This window comes from Tripterygium wilfordii, chromosome 9 (genome assembly GCF_013401445.1).
Source record: "Tripterygium wilfordii isolate XIE 37 chromosome 9, ASM1340144v1, whole genome shotgun sequence".
NCBI lineage: Eukaryota > Viridiplantae > Streptophyta > Magnoliopsida > Celastrales > Celastraceae > Tripterygium > Tripterygium wilfordii.
Window position 1 is genome coordinate 12,491,972 of NC_052240.1, and position 25,332 is coordinate 12,517,303.

At 37.4% G+C, this 25,332-nt stretch overlaps 5 protein-coding genes and 2 non-coding genes across 11 annotated transcripts; 1 reads left to right on the forward strand and 6 right to left on the reverse strand.

The window, feature by feature from the left end:
• Positions 1 to 80: 80 nt before the first annotated feature.
• LOC120006141 (zinc protease PQQL-like) lies at positions 81 to 10,745 on the reverse strand. 5 transcript variants are annotated; one of them, XM_038856056.1, is made up of 22 exons: positions 10,516 to 10,718; positions 10,199 to 10,223; positions 9,977 to 10,004; positions 9,775 to 9,900; positions 9,186 to 9,323; positions 8,952 to 9,086; positions 8,575 to 8,832; positions 8,302 to 8,439; positions 8,149 to 8,218; positions 7,837 to 8,050; positions 5,101 to 5,206; positions 3,861 to 4,094; positions 3,463 to 3,627; positions 2,479 to 2,628; positions 2,277 to 2,368; positions 1,891 to 1,972; positions 1,692 to 1,775; positions 1,497 to 1,613; positions 1,292 to 1,402; positions 984 to 1,064; positions 487 to 672; positions 81 to 253 (listed from the first exon to the last, which is right to left on the reverse strand). In XM_038856056.1, the coding sequence occupies exons 1-22, from the start codon at positions 10,574 to 10,576 to the stop codon at positions 179 to 181; spliced, it is 2,676 nt and encodes an 891-aa protein (XP_038711984.1). In that variant the 5' UTR covers positions 10,577 to 10,718; the 3' UTR covers positions 81 to 178. The 5 variants fall into 5 exon arrangements, 4 of the variants coding, with proteins under 4 accessions (XP_038711984.1, XP_038711982.1, XP_038711983.1 ...); XM_038856054.1 differs by having other exon boundaries at positions 9,977 to 10,223; positions 10,516 to 10,745; XM_038856055.1 differs by having other exon boundaries at positions 9,977 to 10,218.
• Positions 10,746 to 11,682: 937 nt separating this feature from the next.
• LOC120006625 lies at positions 11,683 to 14,481 on the forward strand. Its single transcript, XM_038856728.1, has 7 exons — positions 11,683 to 12,192; positions 12,295 to 12,380; positions 13,221 to 13,299; positions 13,379 to 13,438; positions 13,583 to 13,704; positions 13,825 to 13,896; positions 14,234 to 14,481. The coding sequence occupies exons 1-7, from the start codon at positions 11,815 to 11,817 to the stop codon at positions 14,334 to 14,336; spliced, it is 900 nt and encodes a 299-aa protein (XP_038712656.1). The 5' UTR covers positions 11,683 to 11,814; the 3' UTR covers positions 14,337 to 14,481.
• LOC120006624 (histone acetyltransferase type B catalytic subunit-like) lies at positions 14,385 to 19,203 on the reverse strand. Its single transcript, XM_038856727.1, has 10 exons — positions 18,909 to 19,203; positions 18,700 to 18,741; positions 17,468 to 17,577; positions 17,244 to 17,312; positions 17,070 to 17,108; positions 16,913 to 16,989; positions 16,716 to 16,809; positions 15,666 to 15,747; positions 15,407 to 15,567; positions 14,385 to 15,238 (listed from the first exon to the last, which is right to left on the reverse strand). Exons 1-10 carry the CDS (start codon positions 18,985 to 18,987, stop codon positions 14,606 to 14,608), a joined length of 1,386 nt encoding a protein of 461 aa, XP_038712655.1. The 5' UTR covers positions 18,988 to 19,203; the 3' UTR covers positions 14,385 to 14,605.
• A 658-nt stretch (positions 19,204 to 19,861) lies between these two features.
• LOC120005770 (60S ribosomal protein L28-2-like) lies at positions 19,862 to 22,161 on the reverse strand. Its single transcript, XM_038855583.1, has 4 exons — positions 22,002 to 22,161; positions 21,695 to 21,857; positions 21,442 to 21,608; positions 19,862 to 20,228 (listed from the first exon to the last, which is right to left on the reverse strand). The coding sequence occupies exons 2-4, from the start codon at positions 21,840 to 21,842 to the stop codon at positions 20,088 to 20,090; spliced, it is 456 nt and encodes a 151-aa protein (XP_038711511.1). The 5' UTR covers positions 21,843 to 21,857; positions 22,002 to 22,161; the 3' UTR covers positions 19,862 to 20,087.
• LOC120006757 lies at positions 20,712 to 20,801 on the reverse strand. Its single transcript, XR_005470095.1, has one exon. It is a non-coding gene; the product is annotated as a small nucleolar RNA R24 (small nucleolar RNA).
• Positions 21,142 to 21,231, reverse strand: LOC120006758. Its single transcript, XR_005470096.1, has one exon. It is a non-coding gene; the product is annotated as a small nucleolar RNA R24 (small nucleolar RNA).
• A 673-nt stretch (positions 22,162 to 22,834) lies between the features above and the next one.
• LOC120005773 lies at positions 22,835 to 25,043 on the reverse strand. Its single transcript, XM_038855585.1, has 3 exons — positions 24,887 to 25,043; positions 24,144 to 24,343; positions 22,835 to 23,250 (listed from the first exon to the last, which is right to left on the reverse strand). The coding sequence occupies exons 2-3, from the start codon at positions 24,323 to 24,325 to the stop codon at positions 23,064 to 23,066; spliced, it is 369 nt and encodes a 122-aa protein (XP_038711513.1). The 5' UTR covers positions 24,326 to 24,343; positions 24,887 to 25,043; the 3' UTR covers positions 22,835 to 23,063.
• Positions 25,044 to 25,332: the final 289 nt, after the last annotated feature.

Consider the following 25,332-nt stretch of genomic DNA (forward strand, 5'->3'; position numbering starts at 1 on the left):
AATACTCTACATTAAATAGGGGTTTTTTGGGGGTCACTTTTTGGAGGTCTCAAGTATTATTCTTTTATTATTACAAAATATTAATAACCTCAAATGTATAAATGTATTAAAGATCCAGCTTAATCCTTTTGTAGATTTTGATGTACACTGACTCAACCCTTGAGATAAAATGTTCCCTCTATTTTACAGTATGCCGTGAGTGTTTCCATAAACTGAAGCCAAAAACTGTTAAGCCAGCAATTGCTGCTAGAACCTGCTGTCAACAACAAAAATTGTGTTATCAAAGGTATTAGAATAAACTTAAAAGTAGAAAGCAATGTAGTATCTCGGAAGGTAAAAAGCAGGCAGAAATCAAATGTTAGTCTCAGCTTGTGGGGAATCATTATCATGCATAAAATATTTATGTGCTGGTAATTCAAGACTTACAGTCGTCGGAATAAAAAAATTAGTAGGATACAAAAAACAAAGAGAAAACTCATAATTGACCTTCGCGTTGTTCCTATAAATGGTCGGAATAGATTTGACGAGTGCCCCCAAGCGTGACCTCTGGGGCATAAGAATAACTGCAGTGTACTGTTTCTTGCAAGGATAAGGCAGAATCCTTTGTAATGCTGACTTCGCCGTTAATGGTGCCAGAGATTTTCTAACTCTCAAGCGCCCTTCATCTATGACCTATACCAGAGAAATAATAGAAGCCAAGTTATCATTAAAAAATAGCATCGTAAGGAAAAAGTGCTTGCTGCAATTGCATTTGATGCAGGAGAAATTTGATTGCCACAGCAGAAAAGGCAAAGAAAGACTAGGATAAACAGAGCTTTCCCAGAAAAGGAAAACTTTGAAAACAAAAAGAGGATTGAAAACTGAAGATAAAGAATATATTAACAGAAGTAACTCTAATAGAAAATAGCAGGGAAACCATATGCAGACATAAAACGGAGGCAACAGTAATAAAAATGTAGGAAAACACGTTACATCCAGCCCACCTCAAAAGCAGCCCCAACATCACCAGTATAAATCCTTGACTGATAGCTAAGCAAAATTCTCTCCAGCCAGTGGTAGTTTTCCTGAAAGATCAATAGTGAGCAGATTCAGCACAGAAAAGAAATAGGGATAGAAAAGAAATTTCATTCTCTCATCATGGAACTAATTGCGTAGTTTGAACGCGTAGGAAAATGAAAAGGAGTTTACAAAGAGAGATGATGAAATGTAAGATTCCAAATGTGTAAATATTATCCCCCATTGTTCGCTAACCAAAGGAACGCAGTGGTATTGACATTAAAGTTCTTAAAACCTGTAGTCCATTTTCATGTGCTCTCTGCTCAATTTCTAGTGCAGTTGAAACATCCTCATCCGAAGGACCTTCCTGTTGAAGAAGTAATATTTCCTCCAAAGCAATATCAACCTACCAAAAAGTATATAGAGGTGATGAAAGGAGCTATTAGCAATTGAATGATCAAGACTTGAAAAATTGATGATGGAAGATTACATATCCATACCAGGCTTGAGGAGATATCAGGATCACAAGAAAAATTTATGCTTATATCACCACGTATATCACCAGTTCTTGATGGTTTATTACCTTCAAGGTATACTGAAACATTGGCAGAATAGATCTGGTGCATTGGGAATTAATTAAAAAATGAGGCCAGAAAATAAAAATATAACTAGAGGGGAAAAAATGGCACTCCCACCTGGCCATGCTTGAAACGGAGAACCTGCATAAGTTTTGTCTCAAGAATTTTACTAAGGAACCCAACACCATGAATCTCTTCCACCTGCCATTTTTTCTCAACAGCAAATCACTAATCATAAAATGGCTATGTGAAAAGGTCTCTAGAAGACCTGCTAAAGTCATATCTCTAATTGACAGATCAAGAGTGGGATACAAACCATCGTTCCATTCTTTAGCTCCACAGGAAAGCTTAGCTGGACATAGCATTGTGCTTCCACCATAGGGCTGCGAACTACCTCTCTAGAAGAATATTCAATGTGTTAAAAGGTCATTCAATCAACAGTAAGGAAATGCTTGTCTACCAGCGCTAACAGACATACACATATAAGTCTGCCAAATAAACTGAGAATTAATATAATAAACTCAAAATAACCATAACCATTTCAAATGTCAGAAGAGAGTCACCACAGAGTATTGCTACTCTGACTCAAGCCAGACACGGATGGACCAGTGCGCCAGTTATCAACAAGAGAGTTGGTTGGCCAATATTCAAAAGGGAGGGGCAAGGCTTGACAACATTTTCCAGTGCATTATGAGTAATTACCTAATTATTCTTCTGGGAAATGTGAATGGTAAGTCTTTGAGATCCTCACGGTCCAAATCGAATACAGGTGTAGAAGGCTTTGATATTCCACCCTGCATGGAAAATCACATAACTTTTTTTTTGATAGGCAAATCACAGAACTTCTTAATGCAAAGTTTTAACTACCTATGTCTTTTTATCTCAGATAGGAATTCGAACTTACCAAATACTGCAATATTAGAGGAAGTGCAGTAATAGGATCAATGTTTCCAACTACCACAACGGTAAAAGTTGATGGATCCTTGAAACAGCAGTTAAAATATTCACAAGCTTTTAGTGGATCCACTTTTAGAAGGTCATTTATTCTCATAGGCTGCACAATCATACATGAAAGAACAAATTTAAGCAACACAGGTCCATGTGAAGTCCCTGTTTGGTAATGCAATGCATGGGGGTAACATTTAAAAGAAGGTTAACAATAGAGAAGCACTTGAAAGAAGGTTAACAATAGAGAAGCACTTGAAAGAAGATTAACACTTAATAACAGAAGCATATTTTATGTCCAATTTGTTCCTGTGGTGCAGTGGGGTTCAAAGCACGTTTTATGTTTTTTGTTACATCTGAGAAGCACTTCAAAACTAACAGGTTGGTTAAGAACTTTTTTAGGCGAAGCACATTATGTTGTCTAGCAAGAAAAGGAAGAATAGAATAAGAAATTATGTAAAAGTTCGGAAAATTTATCATCACCTACCAATTTAAGACAAACAAATACTCTAATACAGATAATATCATCCTTATATACTACAAAATATAAATATTTTATTCATATGTGCTTTGTTGAAGCCACCGATGTATCAAACTTTTCCCAATTTTTTGTTGTCATCTCTTTCCACCAAAGCTGGTTCATGTGAACTACTTGACTAAAAGTTGCTGGTTTATCAAATATCTGGGGCCCTTAAAATGATTTTGCTAGAATAGGAAGAAAGCAAATCAGCATTTCAAATGGAAAATATCATCCTTGGATACAAAATTACAAGAAAAATATTATTTTTTTAATATAAAGTGCTTCACTAAAAGTCACAGACAAGCACTGATTATCAAAAACTCTTGCAACAAAGACATTTCATATAAAGTGCTTTACTGGAATTCGCCAGTACCATACCAAAATGGGCCTGAAAGCAAGAGTCATAAGAAGTAGCCACCATACCCTAAAGAAATAGGAGTTCCCATAGTTGAGCTCCTTCGTTCTGTTAGCAAAAACAGTATATGGATCTCTTTCTTGAGCACGAATTGCTTCTTCCGTCTTTTGCATCACTATTTGGACATCTTCTCCTCTTGGTGTTACATTTGTTGTGAACAGTTGATAGACAAGCTGCCCAAATAAATAATCAAATCTTACAAGTCAAGAACATGAATTTATTTGTGTAAAGTCAACCAGAACTAAAAGGAAAGGTTTTATTAATTGAAGATAGTTTGAATGCGAAGTTCTCAGCCAAAGTTAGTGGACATTTTCCATTTACGAGCTTATACAGTAGTCCACCATCCTCTGTTTCAAGAGTGCTAAAAGAACAATAATGGGAATGGCAAATTCAAATGCAGCAAAACCTGCAAAGCAGTCTCCAGATCTGAGGGTGAACAACAACCAGAAAAGCTTCTCATGTACGCTTCAATTTCTGTACCACCTTCGACTCTTTTACTGGCTAGCATATCCATTAGCACAGTTGGTCTATAACCAAATTCACCAATCTCTCCAGCAATGGTTGAAGCCATCAAGCAGGACAAGTACTCGCTTTCCGGAAGTTCAGATAAACCTCCATACGAGAAGCCTGTAAAGAGAACCTGTTGAAAGAAACACTATATATGAATCATACAATTCAGATAAATGGATATTTAAGAGATTTATCGTTTCATTTAAGTAATCACAAAAGGAATTACTTCCTGGGCAGGCAGAAGATAAAAGTTAGTGGTTACTACATTTACTACACAACTAGGAGAAAATAAGATTCTGCAAACTCATCTGCTCTTCCAATTTTTATGTCCATTATGGGCAATCAGGAAATCAGCTCATAAGATTACAGCTCTGGGGTTTGAATCGTTTGATGGTGCCAATATCATCATATGAAATCCAGTACCAAGTTCAATTTGTAAGTTTTCAAATACTGGCAGTTGATTACAAAATCTCTCACGTGAGTAGATGATATCATTGAAAGTTGTTGAGTGCGAGCGACCATAGGAAAAGCCAAAAGGGCATCCATGCATCAAGACAGAGAAGACAAGATCGCCGACGAGATGAAAGAGGCTCCAACACAAAGCTGATTGGGAAACAAACAAGTCACCAAATGCAAGGAGTTATGACCTATTGAGTTGGGTTCTGATTCTCTCAAGTCATCATCAACAAACACTCCCCAAGAGCCAAGAAAACAACTTTTTTTTATCGCTGAGCATGGCAGCCACAACACAAAAAACATTCTCGTTCTCAGGTGAGAATGCTTCTAAGAGTTGGGTAAGGCACAGTGACCATACTCCATACGCACACATGATTATGAATTTGACACATTATGTCCCATGACAAAAACTATTCAATTACGTAGAGAATCTTGAGAATGTCCTGTGAATAATAATGGCAATTTTCTCATCTACTCTCTCCCACTTATTGCACCAAACATCAAGTAGGACATGGAATATCTTACCATTTCAAACTCTTAAGCACACAAGCAACAAATGAGGTGCATGGCAGAGATAAATAATTAGAGATAAAATTAACAGTCAAGAAACAGCATAGCCATGTTACTGTACTGTCAAAGGGCTAGTTATGGATGTTGTAAGTGCCAAAATTGATCCTTACCTGGTCATCCAAGAAGTCTGTACATTTATAGCATATCTTCATGCCATTTGAAAGAATTAATTCAGTTACTCCAATATTAGAATACTCATGCTGCTGAACAATATCCCTGTAGTAAATCATTTTAAAAGCTTACAGTTATAGATACTGAAATCAGAAATAATTCTAGTAATTTAGCATGAGCTTTTACAAATTTGTCACTTCATTTGGGCTGATTATACATACAAGTCCAAGGATACTTCTTTCCATGATGTAACAAGAACTCAAAGTTGAAGAAAAAAGAGAAAAATCATACATTCAGAAAACATTGGGGTAAGAAACATCAAACTCCTTACCTTATTTTAGCCTTGATAACCATGAAAGTAGTACTTGCAATTTCTTTTTCTAATTTCGAAGGGTAAAACTAAATTTGCGAAAGAAAGTTAGGAAGAAAAAGAAGATAAGAACACTCAATGAGAAAGCTAGGCAATAAAAAAGAAGGTATGAACACGAACTATGCATGCAACCATATCCATAGATGCAGGCAACCCTCATGGAGATAAATAAAGAATGGTGAGAATTAATGAACAAAAACAACTCGAAACAAACTTTTATGCACGGACTCTTGTTAATGAAAACCGATATCACTAAGCAAACTGTGCTCTCACTCCTCTATGACGGGAATTTTATCAGCAGAAGTAAATAAATAGCATGTGAAAACAAGCGAGAATCACGTTTGTATCATTTGACAATTGTTTGCATTGGCTATCATCTCAAGAAGCCTTCTATTATTAGTGTTCGGGATAGCCTGCATTGACTATGTAACAGTAAGAACAGCCCAGGCAGAGGCTTACAAGCATGGTGGTGGAATAAGGGTGTCGAAGAAGAAACTAAAACAGGAAATGTCATAGAAAGCTTCGTAAGGATAGGAACAAGGATACTATAACAGGCTAGATAAAGTATGTGAACTGGTGAGCTACATAATTAGTGGAAAAAGATATAGACAAGGCTATTTATAAGCTTCTAAAGTTACAAAAATGAAAATGTTAAAAAAACAATAATTCTTTTAAGTGCACTAGAAGTGTAAGGAACAAAGTTTTGACAAAGGACATAACGATTAAGGAAAGACTTGAGTAACTAATTAGATAAATTGCTCGACGGAGACCAAGGAGGAAATAGGACATATTCTTTTTGAGTATAAGAACCGTAGATCTATAAAAGTATGAAGAAGCCGAAGGAAGATGAAGACTGGAAATTAGAAACAATAGTGTAAGATATACATAAAGGGGCAATGGTTGCTCGATGATGATGGTAGTCAGTATGATATATCACGAAAGTCATATTTCTATCATAGAGAGTATGACGAGGTACATAAAGAAAGAGACGGTATGGTGTCCATTGATTAGGAGAAGGTTTAACAAAGGAAGTGAATCAAGTGATGTGATGCATCTTAGAGCATAATAGACTTTGTTATCTGAGTTAATTTGATTAAGAAAATGTAAAAAAACAGAAGTAGTTAGGTATTGTAAGGAATAGATAGAATCCACAAGAGAATTCCCAAAAGGATAAGCCTCCATCAAGGATTTGCGTAGAGTTTTCCCTGCTTGCCATAGTGATGGAGGAGCTTACAACATGGTTCAAGATGAAGTCTCCCAGGAGATGTTTTTGCAAGTGATAGTCTTGATGAGTCTAAAGCAGAAAATGGTCTGAAGTTGAAAACATGGAGATATACAGTAGAATCTTAAGATAGCATATTATGGAGTGCAAATTATTAAAAAGAAGATAGGAGAATAGATGACAAGCTGTTTAAAGATATAGGGAAAAAAATGCCTAAGAGGAGATTTCCCTAGGGCAAATTATTAAAAAGAATATAGGAGAATAGATGACGAGCTGTTTAAAGATATAGGGGGAAAAAATGCCCAAGAGGAGGTTTCCCTAGGTATTTTGGGCTAATAATTAAAATGATAGTGAGCTAAAACAGAATGTATCTTATAATTCTAGTAATTATTGTATAAAACAAAAACTGCGTATGGCTCTTCGTGTGAGTAGATGATACTCCAAGTCTAAGAAGTAAATTTCAACAATATGCTATATGCCCTGCTATAGCTAATGTCATTGGAATATGGGCTGACAAGAGGCAACATGTTCAAAAAGTGAATGTACATAAAAGTAAGAAAATCAAGCTACATGAGAGACAGCATAAGAATTAAATAAGATCCAACATACAAGTAACTCCAGTTGGATAGAACATAAAATAAAAGATGTATAAATGGTTTAGACATACAATTTAGGGATGCAAGTGTCTTTACTGAAAATGATGGGAAAGAAAGGTACAAGGAGATTTTCAGGAGATAATTGAAAAGACATGAATGAAGTATGAAGGAAGGATTAGTTTACAGTGTGAAAGTAGGGAAAAGAGAATTCATGCAATGGACTCCCAAGTCCCAAGTACTTTTAGTTTTTACTAAAAATAAATATAGCGGACTCTAAACAGCGGGTACCAAGGCTTGTTGACATTGTGGTAGACACAACACAAGTGAAGTGACAAGTAGGGACTGCAAGTCCAGTGAGGTGTTAAAAAAATCGCCATCCAGTAACTTAACCGATTTAAAATAAGCATTACCAAGAACATTAATTCATAAATTTTCAACCATCACAAATGGAAGAGAAAGAGATTAGCATAGTCGAGCAACTGTAAAAGTCTTCGGGTTTAATATCCTTCAGATAGAAAATAGAAACAAAAATTACAATCAACTTTACCCTGACTTTGGCTTTGTAGTGACAATCTCTTCTGGGATGATTTCATCATCCCAAGGAGAAATGCTTCTTTCCTCCTCAAGACTATTGACCCTCAACACCACATCTTTGAGATCATTTACTGAAGCATAAGCTCGAGGCTCAATTGTCTTTATGACACAGCTGCATGATGTCAGTAACTTCTCTGAATACTTGGATACCTCTAATGCAGATATACCTAGCACACAGAAACCATGATATGAGAAATGACATGATAAACTATCTTCACTTTGCTACACATGTTGAGCATTATAAATCCTAATATTTATTACTCACAAGGAAGAATGGTTTTTTGGAGCTGAGCCTCATACTCGTTACCAATGACCGGGCCATTGCGGAGGAAATGCTGCAACAAGAAAGATAAGGAAAATTCAGTTGGCAAATTCAATGAAAAGTTCTATATTTCCAAGAGAAAACAGTGCAACATACGTGTAAATATTCATCTCGCAAGCTCGTTGACTGCATTTGATCACGCTCCAAATAGGCAGATTCAAACTGAGACATCAGTAAAGCTCGAACAACAGATATCTCGCCTTCGGAAAACCCATTTAATCGTACTCTTGCAACCTGAAAATAAGATACAAGTTACTAAAAAAACAATGGCTGTAACACAATAGACGCTCATTTGTGAACGAGTGATGGGAAGAAGGAAAGGCAAAGGCAAAAGCAAAGAAGGTAAGAAGATAAAACTCTGACGCACACCTCAAGAAGCATTGATTCTAAGGCCTCAAGAGTCCCTTTTTCTTTACAAGATGAACTGATTATATAAGCCCTCAAAGGAAAAGCTAGATCCTCTGCATCAGCCGAGCAAGAAAAGTAAGGCAGATCCTTCGTACGAGATAATTTAAAGAACCTCCGATTTAAAGCGTGTAGGAACATGGACTCTGCAAGCATATCCCTGTAGTCCTTCACCGTCTTCAGTTCAAATACCGGCAACTTATAGCTTATCATTACTGCAGACTGTTATAAGCAAATTTAAGATAACAGCAGTACAGCACATGAAAATTGATATAATTGCGTGTCGTTGTGACTTTCAAAGACACTAACATTTCCAAGAAAAAAGATTTTAGCATACTAACCACAGTAGCTTCAGATTCGACAAAGCATGAAAAACGTTGTTCCTCATGGAAAGGGACTGGAAAGATCAGTTTAGGTGGAGGATCAGGGACTGAATTTTTCTGCCCGAAATGAGTCTTAATCAACCCAACAACGCTCTATAGAGAGATAGAGAGGGACAGAATGTCATTTTAAAAACCAATCCACAAAATAAAATCATAACTCTAATAAGGAATTTTAGCTAAATAAATCCACACCTCTGTATCAGAAAAATCACCAACTGCTATTACCGCCATATTGTGTAAATGATACCACTTGTGATAAAATTGCTTCACAGTTTCAGAAGAAACTGTCCGGATTACCTTCTCTATTCCAATTGGTAAACGTTCAGCATACTGCAGTCCAGCAAGGAATTGAAAATTAGAGCAACAAATACAAGATCATTTCCAGAGCTTGCCAAATCGTATATGAAACTAATTGCATGATAATTTTAATTTGCTAGATTCTTTTAGCCTCAGCATACAGTAATGACTAAAGACTACTGCTCAACCCCATCAAGGTCCCAACCACTTACTATGAAATTCAAATTCCACGGATAAAGACAACCCGGTGATTTCAACCCCAATAGTCACCACTATTAGTCTAGCCAAAAAAGAACATAGAAAGGCAATCATATCCTACCATCTGAGGACACCATTCGTAATAGCATATGAGAAGGCTTGTCATAAACAAAAATAATTCTTCATCAATTCAGGTGCAAAAATCTTAGCATTTATTACTAAGGTGGCTTGCGAACAAAATCCCCAAGCATCTGATTAATAAACTGTGGAAATTCAGTAGCCGAACCTTTGAGCCTTCCATCATTAATACCCAATGTGCCTCTTGCATTCTTCCACTAGCATTCCGGCTGCCTCTGTACTCTTCCATGACAGCTCCTCTTTCTTTTTCTAAATCATCTTTCGAAACCCGAATCTGCATGCCATAGCTGATTATATACCAAAATATGTTAAGGTTTTCGAAACATGTCAAACAATGAATTTGTTGATACCTCCGAACTGAATTCAGCTAAGACCGAGATAGACTGGGATAACAGGTCAGGCTTGTCAACAGGAACAAACAACTCATATACAGTCTCATCTGCAGAAGTTGATGCATTTTGGCAAGCACCGAACTCCGTCCCAATACTTTCAAGAAATTTTACAATATCATGGTTCGTGTATTTCTTAGTGGCACTGAATGCAAGGTGCTCGACTATGTGTGCAACACCACGCTCATCCTCCTCCTCCAAAACTGAGCTGTCTCAAACTCAATAAATCAGAGAAACAACAACCAAATAACGAAAGTAAAGACTCTATTTCAGAAAGACGTTGTTCCACTGCTTTGCTAGCTATAATTACTCATAGAATCCATCATCAACACATAAGCACAGAAACTAATCTAAACTAATCTACACGTCGAAACAAGTTCAGTTCAGTTTACGGTGAAAGAAGATGCAGTTAACTGATGCTAAATGAGAATGCCAAACATTGCAATAAAAATCAGTATCGAAGACAAGAAAGTAAGGAAGGCAGTGAAAGAACAAATTACCCGACTTTGACAACGAGAGCAAGAGCAGCTCGCATTCTGGGCTTGGAATTGCAGCGAACATAGTAAGTAAGGCCGTTGTCGAGACGGCCGTATTGAGCTCCGAAAGGGTACTGATCCAGAAGCTGCTCCATTTCCACGTTCACCAGTTTCAGGGACCGGAAACCGTGCATTTTCGCGATCTGCGGGCTCTCTTCCATTTTTCTCCGTAGACTACAGAGACCAATTAGGACTCGTCCATTTTATATTTACTTCTTCAAGACACAAGCCATTTGGTCAAGTCATATTTTATTATTATTTTTGGGGTCTCGTCATCAATATCTAGATGACCACGCAGGCACCCACCAATTGGTCAAAAGTCATATTTTATTTTAGTTTATTTTCTTGCCACGTAAGCATCACTAAATATTTAATCGCCTTCATTAATTCTTGATTAATGTTTTTTTGAAATTCCACTGTTTAGTGAAATATGGCTATTTTTTTAACAATTGAAATTATTGATAGTGAGTCTCATTGGAAATGATTTTTTTTTGTTGATTCCAGATATCTAGTTTGTTTTTGAAATCTCATATGTATTTTGAGAGAAATTTCTTTAAGGAAAAAAAGAAGTAAATTAACGTAGTTTCTTCAATACATGTGTCTCTATTTTGAAATTCTATTTTTTCCTAATTTCATAGTTTTAGTTAAATTTCACTGTGTTTGTGAGATTTTACTAATTTTCAAAATATAAATTTAGTATAGATTTCACATTTTTAGGCCTAATTTCATTATTTTAGTCAAAATTTGCTATTTTTTAACATGAATTTAGTCAATATCACATTTTTTAGTTAAAATCATTGTTTGGAGGGTATCTAGATTGGTCTACAAAATTGGCCCCCTTATCACATTTTTGTAGTGAATGATCAAAATATAATCATGGTAAATAATTAAGCGTCTTGATAACGAGTGTTCGAAGAGCAATAATTAAATATTCATAGTATATCACAATACGTGATATGTGAATGTGATAACACTTTCTCACTTATTTTTTATATTTAAAATAAATATTTTTTTCGAATTTCAAAATACGTTTATGTCATTTATCCAAAAATATTGGAATAGTATTTCCCAATAATTAATTAATCACAAAATTCAGTAATTTGTTTTCAACACTTGAATAAACAAATCCTGGCTTTATCCATTGCACCCAGAAAAGCGACGCGCAACCCCCCTCTTCTTGCAAGCAAGCAAGCAAGAACGAACCATAACCAGAACCAGAACCAGCACCAGCTTCAGACATTATCCCCTGTCAAGAATATAAAGATGCTTGCTTTTCATTACCGTATACAACTTCTTCAACGCCCCAATGAAACTGCACCCTCCGAATTTCCAATCCTCCCCAACTCATACTCGCCGGTTCAGGCAGTTGCAGTCCCAGCGCAGCATTATGGTGCTCGAACCAGGTCTTCTTCGATCTATGTGACCAGACCAGGACGGGCACAAGAACAGAAAATTCGTGTTGAGGAAGATAGATTTGATTACGATGATGATGATGATGATGATGGTGTTGCCGATGAAGATGAATCTCCGGCTCACAGAAGATTTAGAAGGAGAGGAGAGGAGAAGGATTACGATAAAGACCCTGAATTTGCTGAAATTCTTGGGAGTTGCCTTGATGACCCCCAGAAAGCACGGTCTAAGGTGGGCAAAGCATTGATTTGATAATTTTGGTTACAGTAATTGCTGGTTTTATAATTATGTTTTTGTTGTCTTTTTAATTGATGGGTGTCATTGAATTTTCAGATGGAGGAGAGAGTGAGGAAGAAAAGGAACAAGATTTTGCACACAAAGACGGGCTCAGCAAAACCCATGAAAGTAACATTCAACAAGTAAGTTAACAAATTGAATGGGGCATTTGATGGGTTTTTTTCTCTGACTATGCAATCTATATCACATGATATGGCAATGTTACGCCTACAATTCCCATCCCTGTCTCTGAGTTCTGATTAAGATTTGTGCTTGTTTCACTATTGTTGAGATTGGGCTACCATATCCATCTCTGTCTCTAAATTAGTAAATTCTGATTAAGATTTGTGCTTGTTTCCCTATTAATAATGAAGTTGTCCTACATGCACTTCTGACAGTAATTACCATGGCAGTGAAGTGAGTGGTGGAAGTGTTTACTGCCTGGATTTTTAAAATATAATCATTGACGTCTGCATGTAAGCTAACTGGCCTTTCCAACTTTCCAAGACTCTTAATTCCTTTCCTCAAGCTTGCACCATTGCATTACTTACACAGTTACACTCAAAATACCAATCTGCTGAGACTTGAAGTTCTGGTCTCACATATCAACATTTTCAAATGAATTTTACTTGATTAGTCACAGTGATCTTATGGAGAATACATGTATGCGCTCACACACCCCTGGTTTGCTTGTGTGGTTATAACCATGTTTCCCAATTATAAATTTCCTTCAGGAAAACAGTGCTAGAAATACTCATTTTGACCCTCATTCTTGGTGTTGTGTTCTCTCTCTTCTCCTAATTTAGGTCATTTATGATTCCATGAACTTCAGGCTTGGATGATTGCCAATTTTTCAGATGGATATGGTTACTTTTGCTTTGTCATTCTTGCTTCTCGGGCAGTTTCTGTTATATAGAATTCTTCGTGCAAATATAAACTTTCAGTGACCCTACTGTGTTAAATTTGTATTGCTGGTAGTCCAGATTTGAGTTCTCAAATTCATACATATGGTTCGAATTCTACAATGCTCCGCTGGAGAAAGATATCTCCTTAATTTGTGATGTAAGTGTTTTGCTTCACCCCAAAGACGATCTTTCCAAGAAATTTTTAGTTGCTTGGTTGATCTGTGGCTTGTTTGTAGGCAATTCGAGCTTGGCACATCATTGGACGCCTTGGTGGATGTAATTCCATGAATATGCAAGTAAGTTTCAATTCAGCCATCTAATTTATAATATTAAGAATCCTCTCCGACGACTAAGTTATATCATTGAGTATTCTGTTCACACAGTCTTCCGACATGTAAATGGTCCACTGCAATTAGAATTAACACCTGCTATTCCTGCAGTTATCACAATCTCCTAGGGATAAAAGACCAAGTTATGATGCCATCCAGGGAGCAAATGTGACTCCGACCACATTTTACAACATTGGGGATCTTGAAATTCAAGACAACTTAGCGCGTATATGGTAGGAGCCTCAATTTGGAAGTTTAACCTTAACCTTCCTCTTCTTGTTTGTCTTAGCAGTCATATCAATTGTAACTGGAAATGGGAATTTCGAAGTTTTTTGCTCATACTTTTTCGACAGGGTGGACATTGGAACCAGTGAACCATTGATTCTGGATGTTCTGATAAATGCATTGACGCAGATAAGCTCTGAGTAAGCTCAATACTTTCTTTCTTCTTTTGTCAATCTTTTGGTACTTTAACTCCATTGTTATTGGGTTTGGAGGAAATATATACTCATTTACAATCCCGAGCCTTCCTCCAAATACAAAGTTGATCTGAGTTGGTGTTGGGTGTTCTAGAATGTGACTGGGAACCAGTTGATATATTTCATGGTGCGCACACCGTGAGATGGTTCCATCAGTGCAGCCTTTCCTTGTTTTCCTTTTTACCCTCCCCTTCTTTAATACAACATGCTGCTGATATAATAGACCTTGTTTAAGCTTCTTGGTTTTAAATTGGTTCACACATACTCCCATTTCCTTTGACAGCCATGTCGGAATTAAGCAATTGATGTTTGGTGGATCTGCGTTTGACAATTGGAAGGAGAACTTGAAATCAGAAGAAGCAGGATTCAGTATTCACAAGGTTTAGAGAAGAGCTTTTGATTGCATCTCTCTCTATTTTGTATGCCAACCACCCTCACTATATTAAGGTATATTCACCACTGAATGTTAAGACATGCTTACCTCATGAAATTAGCAATGAATTCATGCAACTCCCAAACTTTACCTATCAATTAACAGTACCATTTGAAGTAAACATGGAAGATTCAACCGATCGATCGAAAGATTCATCTTACAGATAGAGAGATGATATATAGACCACGGTCCAGTAAAAGTCTCAACAATGCTTCACATATTTCATTGGGACACCTTTGCTGCAATTAGCTTGATCTCTCTGACCCTTTCGTCGACCAATTGCTGCAGTTGTTCTGCTTGATTTGTATGATTCTCATCTATCTTTACAGTACCATCTTCACCATCCCGTGACCTGAACATGACAAATGACATTTCGGGGTTATAATCACAAGGGACGTCAACTACTCGCTTCCCCGCATTCTCAGAATCTTTCCCCAAGGTTTCCCCTTTTATGCGATTTGAAATTATTCTAACGTAGTCCTCTATGTGCTTGTCAATCGGATCGAGGCCAAGATAGATCAGGATCTCCCAACATTGCAGAAACTGTTTCCTGTTAATCTTCAAGTGTTTCCTAACATCATCAATAACAGTCGAAGGTGGCACGAATCGAGGGGAGTACGTTTTCTTTGATAAGTTTTCTTGCTTCAGCTGGGAAACCACTGAAGTAACTGCATTCTGGATGGGCTCAAAAGCAAGTAGTCGCCTTATGTCAACACAAGTGCGCACATGCTGGAAGCGATCCAACGGCTCTTCAACTGTCAAGTCGTAAACATCTTCAGATATTGCCACATTGTTCACAACCTCTACAAGACGAGCTCCATGACCCTTGCATTGGTAAGGAGGCAATACAAGAATCTGAAGAAGAGGAAACATTCCATGAAAAAATTAAAATACCGTAACGGGTAGAGGGAAATATATTTGGATAACAGAATATTCAAGAAAACTTCAGCAAAACAGACTAAATTACATTTCTCCAAATGTCTACCAACTAATTAATAGGATGACAACGGAAGGAGATTGAACCTGACTGAGTCGCAGGCGTGAGCTTTCAGGGCAATGGTAAAAACGATATACAGCCGTAAAACCAAGTAGCCTATGCTGAGTGCCAACCTGCGGATCTACCTTCTTATGAGTGAGGACATATAACTCCCATCCTGGATCTGTGACATCGATTGGATTGCTACCTGACGGAGAAAATAACACAGCTTAAATTCCGACTGTAAAAATGCAGCAAAGAAGAACACAAATTTCTTAGACAAGCCAAGATAGTAAAAGGCATTACCATCAACAAGCAGAAGAACAAGAGGTATCAAGCGGCTGTAAAGGTATCCTGTAGCTGCATTGTTTATGCCCATGCGGAAAACCTGATCACAAGAAGATCATCAATCTAATCAAATACAATTCTTGCAATTACCAAGGCAAAACTAGAAACAGAAACTAGGGCCTTCCATAGTGATTTTCCATAACCTAACAAATTTATCACAAGTTAGAAAATGAAAAACCTTTAACTCCATCTGGGGGATCTGAAAGATAGGTACAAGAGATGGCTCCTCTTAGATCATTTATAATTTTATATAAATCAGAAGGCTGAAAGCCTGAAACCATAATATGGCAATACAAATGCACTCTAACCAATAGAAGCCATGTCTTATAAAAATACCACTGCTGTGAGGCAAAAACACATCCAGACTCAGCCTCACAAAGAAAGTACCAAAGGGGAAAATGCAAGGGGAAGTGTAAGCATTCATATTTTCACCTCTTAGCTCAACGTCAGCATGTGATAATGGGAAAACCTTATTGACTTTATTAACACCCAATAGAAGGTAAAACAACTCCCATGCACAAAGTTTCAACAATAGGCGAGAACGGGGAGAGGCAGGATGTATGCAGAAAATCTTCTTCTAATGGGATAATTATAAATAATACCCCCACATAATATATGAAGATGCCGTTTTCAGGAATCAACATGTGACCTTTAAGTTGCATCCCCGCAACTCTACCATTGAACCACATGTTCATCTGTGTAACACCCAATATGTGGACAATTGGTCTCAACTAGAACTTGTAACAATCTCATGATTTTTTTATCATAGACTAATGTTGTCCTGTATTGAGCCAGAACACCTCCGTCTAGACTATAGTTACCTACTTGAGGCAATGGAATTGGCAAGCGGAGTATCACCAGGTTACACTGGTGATTCAAAGTCAAAACATACTAGCCACTATATTTTGCAAGAAAAATGTGCACCTTGTGGCCAATGACATAGCACCAGACTATCAAAAAGCAATCTAGATGTAAAATAAAGATGAAGGCTAATTAATGCAGGAGTACCTCAACATCGGAAGTAGCTTCCACGTTATCAGAATCACCAGTGTGTCCATTGGAGACTTTTAGCTGCAATATCTCCCCAGTGGATACGATGGAGCTGTCAAAGTCAAAACGTAAAAACTATGATTAAACAAAGGGCCAACAAAAGAAAGACGCAAGAACAATATTTCCACATGCCACTCACATCCATCATACAATACCTCATGTAATGACTCTCAGCAGAAAATGATTTGAGGAAGTCATCTTTATTCTCAACAAGTGTCTCAGCAAATATTTCCTGCAGGGGATAGTTAGATAATGACACACCACAGATAAAGGAGATCAAAGCAATAAAGCCATATGGAAATCGATTTATACCTGAAGAGCAGATTTAAGATCCGTGATTCCTTTACCTCCCTAAGAACAAATAACAACAGTCAACAGAAGTTGTTAAGGTGAGTTAAGTTAAGACTAAAAGCTCAAATTTGATAAATAAGGAACAGTTAAAACAACACATTGGGTTAGAGTAGGCAAGACATATTTAAAACTCACATCTGATGTGCTCTGAAATGTAATATCAGCATATGAGCAAAATGACACGCCGCTAACCCAGATTGTTATCTGTACAGACATATAGGGAAAAAAAAAGCATAAGAATACTACTCCAGAAAATTAATAACTCCTATGAAATCATCAAAAGATGGTTAAGCCTCATTTATGCCATTTACAAAGCATAGACCTGTTATAACTAGAAAATTAATACAATTGCATACTACCTTCAATCCTTGATATCCGTAAATTTTCCCATCTTCATCGAAAAAGCCATTCAAGTCAATTGGCTCTAAGCAAATCCCGTCTAAAGCACCCACTTCCTCCTCATTAGAAACTACAATAACAGCAATCAGGTAAAAAATTTCAACCAAAATAATGTTGGACACATTACAAAGGAAATAATCAGCTTAAAACTTAGAAGGCACTCTTCATCCTAACAGCTCATATTAAAAGTTCGACATAGTCAGCTCGTCAGCACGACTCCATCAGATTGAAGCCTGGAAAAAATCATCTGCTTATTTTATATGCATGATCTCTAACAACACAGAGCTCAATTTCACAGCAAATTAATTAATGTCTATTAAACTGAATGTTAGCATGGTTTTCTGGTAAGAAACAACCTACATGAATAAATTACAATAGATCTCCAAAGAATATTTTTAGTAAAAAGGTAAAAGACACCCGTGCCCCATGCACAAAGCTCCCACACTAGGGGGGTCGGGGACAGACAAGACTTTACCCCCACATAATATGTAGAGAGGCTATTTCAGGAATTGAAGTTGTGAACTCTACGTGGGGTGCAACTCTACCATTGGACCACATGTTCGCCTGTGAAGGATATTATTAGTGAAGAGACTTAATTTCTGCTGCACCTTGTTGGAGCCAAATGAAAGTAAACTGTACCAAAATTGGGAAGCCCAAGCAGAAGCTTAGTAGTGCCCAAAACCTATACAAAGCAAACTTCAAAATATACATAAAACAAACAAGGAACCGATTGGCTTATTATGTCTTTCTTTTGAAAAACAGAAAAGTTTTGATAAGAACAGGCACCATGCAGGTTCCTCAGCCAAAAGAAGAAGAATAAAAGAGAGAGACATCAAATAAAAGAAAAAAAGAACCCCAAAAAAAGTCAACTAGAAAGGCTTTAGAGCATCCAAGAAGTTGCTACAGTCCGGAAAGCCAAGATCTGGGGGTTCCACCAATGCACCTACTCAAACATATAGCACAAAACTTGAATTCTTTAATCGCCTCACATTTCTACACTAGGAAGCAAGCTAACCTAAAAACAAGAGTACTACTAATACAAAAACACGAGAAAAATGAAGAAAATCATGATTTTCAACTGTCATCACATCATTAAACCCTTAATTCCAAATGGATTTTTACCAGCTAAATGATCAATTGTCACAGACAGCAGGCAGGAATTAACCTAATAATCATAAATAACGCGCCATACCCAGATAGATCTTAATGCAGTCCTTGGCCTCAACCCCAGCATCTGCAATACAACAGTCCAAAAAATACAAACAAGAAAACACTGTGAGGCAATCTGAAAACGAAACTAAAAACCAAAAGCATGAATCATTTCAAAACACTGAAAACAGTATAGATATAATGAAACGTTTATACTGGAAAAATCGGAGGAGCTAAGCTGACTCGGCTCACCTATTTCGGAGAAGCCCACACGCCTTCTCTTCCCGGGGTCGGCAGCCGGAACGCCGGCGAGTTGCTGCTTCTTTCCCATGATTGTTAGGGTTTTAGGAATTTCACAGCGGGAAATGAGGGACAGGGACGCGGGAAATTATCATAACCGAAAGGGGACAAAACCGGCTTAAATATGGACGACCTCACCCCGAAAGGACACGCTCCGTTATGTTTAACTTGATTCGGGATTCAGGGTCTCAACTTCCTAATCCCAATTTAATTCATTTAAATTATAATTAATTTTTGATGGAAGGATTGGACAAGATTCAATGGGCTTAATCATGTCGAGGGGTTTGAGGAAGTCTGATGTTCTTTTTAATTACAGAGAAAGTGATGAGAGATGTTCGAACTCGAGATACCACATACATGGGTTTTAGAAAGTCTGGTTTTATTGTGCTGAAACAAACAAACAAACAAGCGAGCAAATAATCCGTCCATCCCATGCGACTAAACGAATGCATAAGCCATCCTTAACTGTCAAAAATAGGAGCCAACTAGAGTAAAAGTGTTGTGCACAACGACAACTGCCTTACAAAAAAAGGTCAAAAAATGCCCAAGAGCATACAGACCAAGGAAAACGTCCAGTGACACTTAACAAGTTAATACAACTGCTTCCATACAGGTTTTTGTTACCAACAAACAAGCGCCTACTTATACAAATGAATAATCCACATCATACTTTTATGAGCCCACAACACATCTCATAGTAACCAGACTTGTGTTAACATTGGGACAAAACCTCCGCCTCAAGGAGGAAGCTGCTTGGAAACATGGCACACAGGCCAAAAAAATTAAGTCATCTCCAGAAGCTCGGATTAAAAGCTATCAAAGCTAGTCATCCACACTACTGGCAAAAGCATGCATTTTAAATGGAACTGCAATTAGCCAAATCAAACCACACAATAGGTATTTAGTTTAGCAAACAATATAGTCTAATGACTTAAAATAAGATCTCAAAAATCATATTGATTTTAGACAACACACAAAATCATGTCAAGATCTAGGATTCACCAAATCCAGCAAGGTAAAAATTCCAAAGAACCGAATATAAGTGTATAACTTCTAGCCTCTCTGGAATTTAACAGCAACTAATAGCGAAGCACCCAAACGAAAAAAGGGATTACAACTCTCCAAGATCTCTCACTTTCTACCAGGGACCCTAACAGCTTGCCTGTTCTTCTTCTTGGCACCAGACTTGGCAACTTTGAGGCTCCTCTGGACAACACTAAGTCTTGCAAGAGCTGCCTTCTTCAAGTCTGGCCTGTAGTAGTTATCTGCAACCTGTATATATCGGACGGAAAACAATTATAACACAATGCAAAACTTGACATCAAACTAATACACATCATTGTTCATCAAAAAAATTGCTACATCAGATAAGCTACGTTCAAAGAACATTAAGCTTGTATAATTATTTTACACCAAAACAAGTAAAATTTAGATCAATAGAAACTGCTTATTTTCCTAGTTTATGATAAAGAAAAACGTGTACAGGAAAAGGGGGGAAAAAATGCCCAAACATCAGCCTCATTGTTCATAATAAAATATCCCAACATGGAGCAGGATTCAGTTTGGATAAAATGAAAGTTCCTCTACTTAATTTTAATTCCACTCAATCATAAGGTGGCATGTATAACCCAAAACACGCGAATTTATTGTTATTCTAAGTTCTGACTCCACTTCCAATAAATTAGAACTATTTCACTCATTCAAGTAGAAAGTGTAAGCAGTAAGAATTAAGAATATATAATTAGATTGAGAAGGAAAGCTCAGAAGCCAAGCGTAACAAATATATTTCATTGAAGAACCCACTCAAGAGGGTCTTCTTACATGTTAGCTTCTCATCATTGCTTAATGCACAATAAATAAATCCCAGGGACTTGCATATTTTGGTTCTCTAACTAATAATGTAAGACGCAAGATGGGAAGAGAGCAGACATTGAACATATTACCATCAAAAATCATATAACCAAAACATGAATTATTACATCAAACACATCTGAAAACAAAACAACAGTAAAAATGTGTAAACTTGGACGTTACATTCACATATGAGACACCTCTGGGAGACTACAGACCTCAAGATCTCACTTCTTGACATAAATTTATGTATATTAACATTGGAAGGGATTACAAAAAGCCTCCAATTAGTCCAATCATTCAAGTAGAAAATGTTCAAACTAGACTGAGAAGTAAAGCATAGAAGCCAAGCGTAACAAGAAGATTTCATTGAAAAATCCACTCAAGTGGGTATTCTTACATGTTAGCTTCTCATCCCTGCTTATAAGGGATTGCAAGTGACTCGTATAAATGAAATTGTAGAGACAATAAAATGAAACAAGCAGAAATTGAAATACACCCCAGCAGGCCAGCATAAAACAAAAGCTACAGATTCACATTGAAACACCTTTGCTGGTTGCCAGTAGGATCTCAAAATCTCTCTCCTAACATATATTTGTGTGAATCAACATATAAAAAAAGGCGTCTATTATACCTGATTGGTAACAGCTTTAGCCATGCGAGAGAACTCCTTCCTCATGACGGACTTGTGGAGCAAGCTCTTGGGCTTGTTCTGCTTCTTTGTTTTCGTGGTAGCCAATACCACCGACGGTTCCTTATCTCCGGCTGATAGAATACTCACCGTCTTCCGGTTAGCTAAACCTAAAATTCAAAAACAAAGGCATTAAACATCCAAATGAACAATCAATCAAAGGTAGATTTCATATTTATTCGATGATGAAGCTTACCAGAGTGCTTGTAGGAGTTAAGGTTGTAGAGATTGTTGCTCTCCTTGCTGAATTGGACTTTAGCGTTTCCCCTCCCAAACTCTTTCACCAAGAAAGAGTTGTTCTTCTTGACGATCTCCCAAATCAATTGTCCAGGAACCGCCGCCATTTCTTTTTACACAAACTATAACACCAAAATAGATGATTGGATCAAACCAGATATCAGAACAAAACAGTTTACAATGATGAAGATGGACAATCAGATCAAGATAGACAATGATTCTCGTTCAAAAGCTCTATCAAGGAAGGACCTAGTCGAAAAACTCACCGAAGGGAACGGATAGAGAGAGAGGGTTCGAGAGATGAGTTGGCGACGGCGACTGCAGGAAGAGGAAGGAGTGCCGAATTTATATCAACGTTCTTAAACCCTAGCCTGCGCAGTCGGGCATTAAAAAGGTAATAATAAATTAATAATTAAAGAATAAAGCATTATATATAAATATTATTATTATCTTGTCCTTCATTGTTGGTTCCCATTGTTGGCTATCAAAGTGCAGTGGGTGCGAGACGTCTCGAGTTGGACTCTCGGAAACCCCCCGTTAGTGGACTCCGTATGATGAGCCATTGAGCCCAAAGATGGGGAGCTAACTTTCCTATCCGTCGTTATGCTTCCCCCCCCCTGTAGTTCCTAACTTTACCAGATGGACAAGGGTTTGAAGCTGTTGGCGTTGGGACATAATAGATCATCACCGTGGTAGCAAGCACCACAATGGAAACATACAGGCTAAAAAACGAAGACCAGATTGATCTTCCAATCGCAGATTTCATAGGATCAACTTGCACAATGGACTTCACAATCACAATGTACACCATCACCCAACCAAGAACTCAAATCACAGTACTAACATGCCACCCACAACCCCAATTCCATACAACTTATAGGAAAGAGAATTATTAGGTCGCAGACGATCGGTAACACGTTCAGATCAAACCTACTTCTAGGAGAAGTTAATAGAAACCATCAAAAAACTTTGAAACATCAATTCGAGCAAGAGACCAGTTCAGAGAGACTCCAATAGAGAAATATTTACGTCCACAATAGTTTGGTTGACATGATTTTTCCTTCTAGTATTCTTGCCAAAGCCATTAGCAGACATTAAGTATCAAAAGAAACCTTCAAGAGAGACTTGTGGCAATGTCATAATTCATGAGACCATTGTCTTCTAACAAGAGAACCTGAACCCCTTCAAACACAAAAATTATTGAGGGCATCACAGTTAACCACTGATTTTGCAGAAAACAAAAATTTTCCGTGCTCGCGGTTTAGTCATGCAAATGGCATGAGAAGCTTACAATTCAATCCACTTGAACAAATTATAATGGGTGGTTCTCAAACATAGTAACCGGTGACAGTAAATCCCCTTCCCACAATCTCACCGCCACAATACCATGCAAAGCACTCTAATCCGAACAAAGCAGCAATGCCAGCATCCTCAACCTTCAGTTCCTTCCTGTTCTTCCACAAATTCTTGACAGAGTCAAGTTCCTTCCAGAATGCCTCGTAACGACCGGGAATGCTGAGCAGGAAGAAGTTCATGTGAGCACATAAAAGGACAATGAAAAATACTAAAAAGGCTCATAGTTCCATGGAAAAAATAGGAAAAAAAACATATACCCACAAAATAATGGTTAACCATAATACATGAAACTCAACCATAGTCTTTGAACAAGTAGCAGCTAACTCATTGGTAAGGCGAAAGGCATGTATCAAAGAGCTAAAATGGCATCAAAGACCATATACATTGTTATCGATGGGGTCACATAAGTCCTAACAGCAGCAACCTCAAGTTGAGAAACACAACCAAAGCAATTTCACTCAGTTTTCATTATTAAATAATAATAAAAAAAGATTACAAATTCTTTCATCCAAAAGCCTATTTAAAAGCATTCCCTCTCTAGAATTATTTAATTATATCATTTTACTATAGTTAATATCACCCATGATGAAGTATCCCATAACAAACTAGAAAACTGCAAATCAACCAAAGACTTTAGAAGGCTTTTGATACACCATCTACATGCAAAATAACATTAACTTCTAATGGACCAAAAACCCAATGAAACTCAAACCCACGGTTAAAAAGTCCAGAAGTTGAATAAAATTCCACATAAAAATATGGCCATCTTCAAGTAAAATTACATCCCATCACATTTATGATGCCATAAAATGAATTAGATAGCTGCATATGTCATCCAAATGTTACAAAAAATCATTAAAACAAATCTGAACATAAACCATTTTTTCCTTGCAAATCATTACAGAGACAGACAGTGGTATTCATCAACTGATGGCATAATTGGCATTCAAATGAAAGAAACTTGGCTTCACTTTGAAATACCATAAAGTGAAAGTATGACATGACTTCAAAAATCAGATATCAAAAGTAAAAAAAAAAAAAAAGGAATTAACCTAGCAAGACGAGTGTAAAACAACTGCTTCGATAATTCGTTGCATTTCTCCACTGTCGCTGGTTCCTGAATGTATTGCTTATTCTGTTCCAACAACTGCTTGTTGTAAGCAGTTCCATGCTTGACTACAAACTGTGATGCTTGACATGCCTTGGACTTCAACTGTAACAACTTTGATGCCATCAGCTACCTGCTTTAAGCCTAGAAACAAACAAATGAGAAGTGTGAAAACATTTAATTGACCCTAATGTCAGAGGCAGACTGGCAGAGACTTCAATTACATCAGACCCCTACAAACATAGACACATTCGACCAATTTAAAAACCTATATACCAGTATATGCACACAACCAAATACGAATGATAAAGAAGTGATGGTTCATCAGTTGGGCACAATTAGTCCCAAAGTTTATTCAGATTCAAGGAAAAACACAGGGGCTAAATCATATTCTACAAAATGATATAATTTTCATCAGCCGAGTTGCAGAGCTACGCATCTCTACACTTACGTCCCTAATTGTCAAATCTCACATTTTAGTCCTAAAAACATCAGACCTACAAGCATAATTAACAAGCAAGAACAAGAGAAAATCTAGTTCTCAATTACCATTATAAATTACCACCATTATAACGTCTAACCCCACAGATACAAATACGCTATAGAAATCCAGATTTAAGACAATCAATACAGAACCCTAAGATAGAACAACAATCTAGGCCGAGAAATTGAATTCAATTTGTTCACCTTCCGCGACAAGAGCTGCAGAGATACGGAGAGATGGACCACGCTTCTCTCGCTGGCAGCGTTTCTGTGATGAGCGAGAGAGGAGGGGCATTACCTTCAGGGGGTTTTATTCGACCAGGGCCTATGGGTTATCTTTCCAAAGCCCAGAGTCTACGGGAGTGGGCTCAATTGAAACCCATTCCAAAGTCGTAACATTGGCTTTACATTCTGGAGTCTGGACCTTCAGCCGGCCTTACATTCTAGTACCTAATCCGCAAAAGCGGCGTGGTCCACAGCTCCCGCCTCTAAAATATCTCCAAAACTTGCTGTCCAATGAGTAATGAAGGTGGTACACCAAGAGATATATCGTGAGAGTTGTCTGTCCACTGCTGCCATAAGCTCTCAGTCATTGGGGCGTTCAGGTGATGTGGGCATCAATGATGTCCCCCGTTACAAAGGTTATGACG

Bases quoted from the DNA above. Each gene is read 5' to 3' on its own strand.
- LOC120006624 (XM_038856727.1), bottom strand. From the start codon at position 18,987: ATGGGAAAGAAGCAGCAACTCGCCGGCGTTCCGGCTGCCGACCCCGGG. The intron at 17,313-17,467 runs GTAGTATGCAAT...ATGTCTGTACAG, and splicing joins ACGGATATCAAGGATTGAAG to ATAACAATCTGGGTTAGCGG. The intron at 16,810-16,912 runs GTATTGTATGAT...TGACTTTGACAG, and splicing joins GCTGAGAGTCATTACATGAG to CTCCATCGTATCCACTGGGG.
- LOC120006625 (XM_038856728.1), top strand. From the start codon at position 11,815: ATGCTTGCTTTTCATTACCGTATACAACTTCTTCAACGCCCCAATGAA. The intron at 12,381-13,220 runs GTAAGTTAACAA...CTGGTAGTCCAG, and splicing joins ATGAAAGTAACATTCAACAA to ATTTGAGTTCTCAAATTCAT. The intron at 13,897-14,233 runs GTAAGCTCAATA...TTCCTTTGACAG, and splicing joins TTGACGCAGATAAGCTCTGA to CCATGTCGGAATTAAGCAAT.
- LOC120005773 (XM_038855585.1), bottom strand. From the start codon at position 24,325: ATGGCATCAAAGTTGTTACAGTTGAAGTCCAAGGCATGTCAAGCATCA. The intron at 23,251-24,143 runs GTTAATTCCTTT...CTTCCTGCTCAG, and splicing joins TTTTACACTCGTCTTGCTAG to CATTCCCGGTCGTTACGAGG.
- LOC120005770 (XM_038855583.1), bottom strand. From the start codon at position 21,842: ATGGCGGCGGTTCCTGGACAATTGATTTGGGAGATCGTCAAGAAGAAC. The intron at 21,609-21,694 runs GTAAGCTTCATC...TTTGAATTTTAG, and splicing joins TAACTCCTACAAGCACTCTG to GTTTAGCTAACCGGAAGACG. The intron at 20,229-21,441 runs GTATAATAGACG...CGATATATACAG, and splicing joins CTAAAGCTGTTACCAATCAG to GTTGCAGATAACTACTACAG.
- LOC120006141 (XM_038856054.1), bottom strand. From the start codon at position 10,712: ATGGAAGAGAGCCCGCAGATCGCGAAAATGCACGGTTTCCGGTCCCTG. The intron at 1,973-2,276 runs GTAATTACTCAT...ATATTCTTCTAG, and splicing joins TTTCCCAGAAGAATAATTAG to AGAGGTAGTTCGCAGCCCTA. The intron at 1,403-1,496 runs GTATGGATATGT...ACTTTTTGGTAG, and splicing joins CTGATATCTCCTCAAGCCTG to GTTGATATTGCTTTGGAGGA.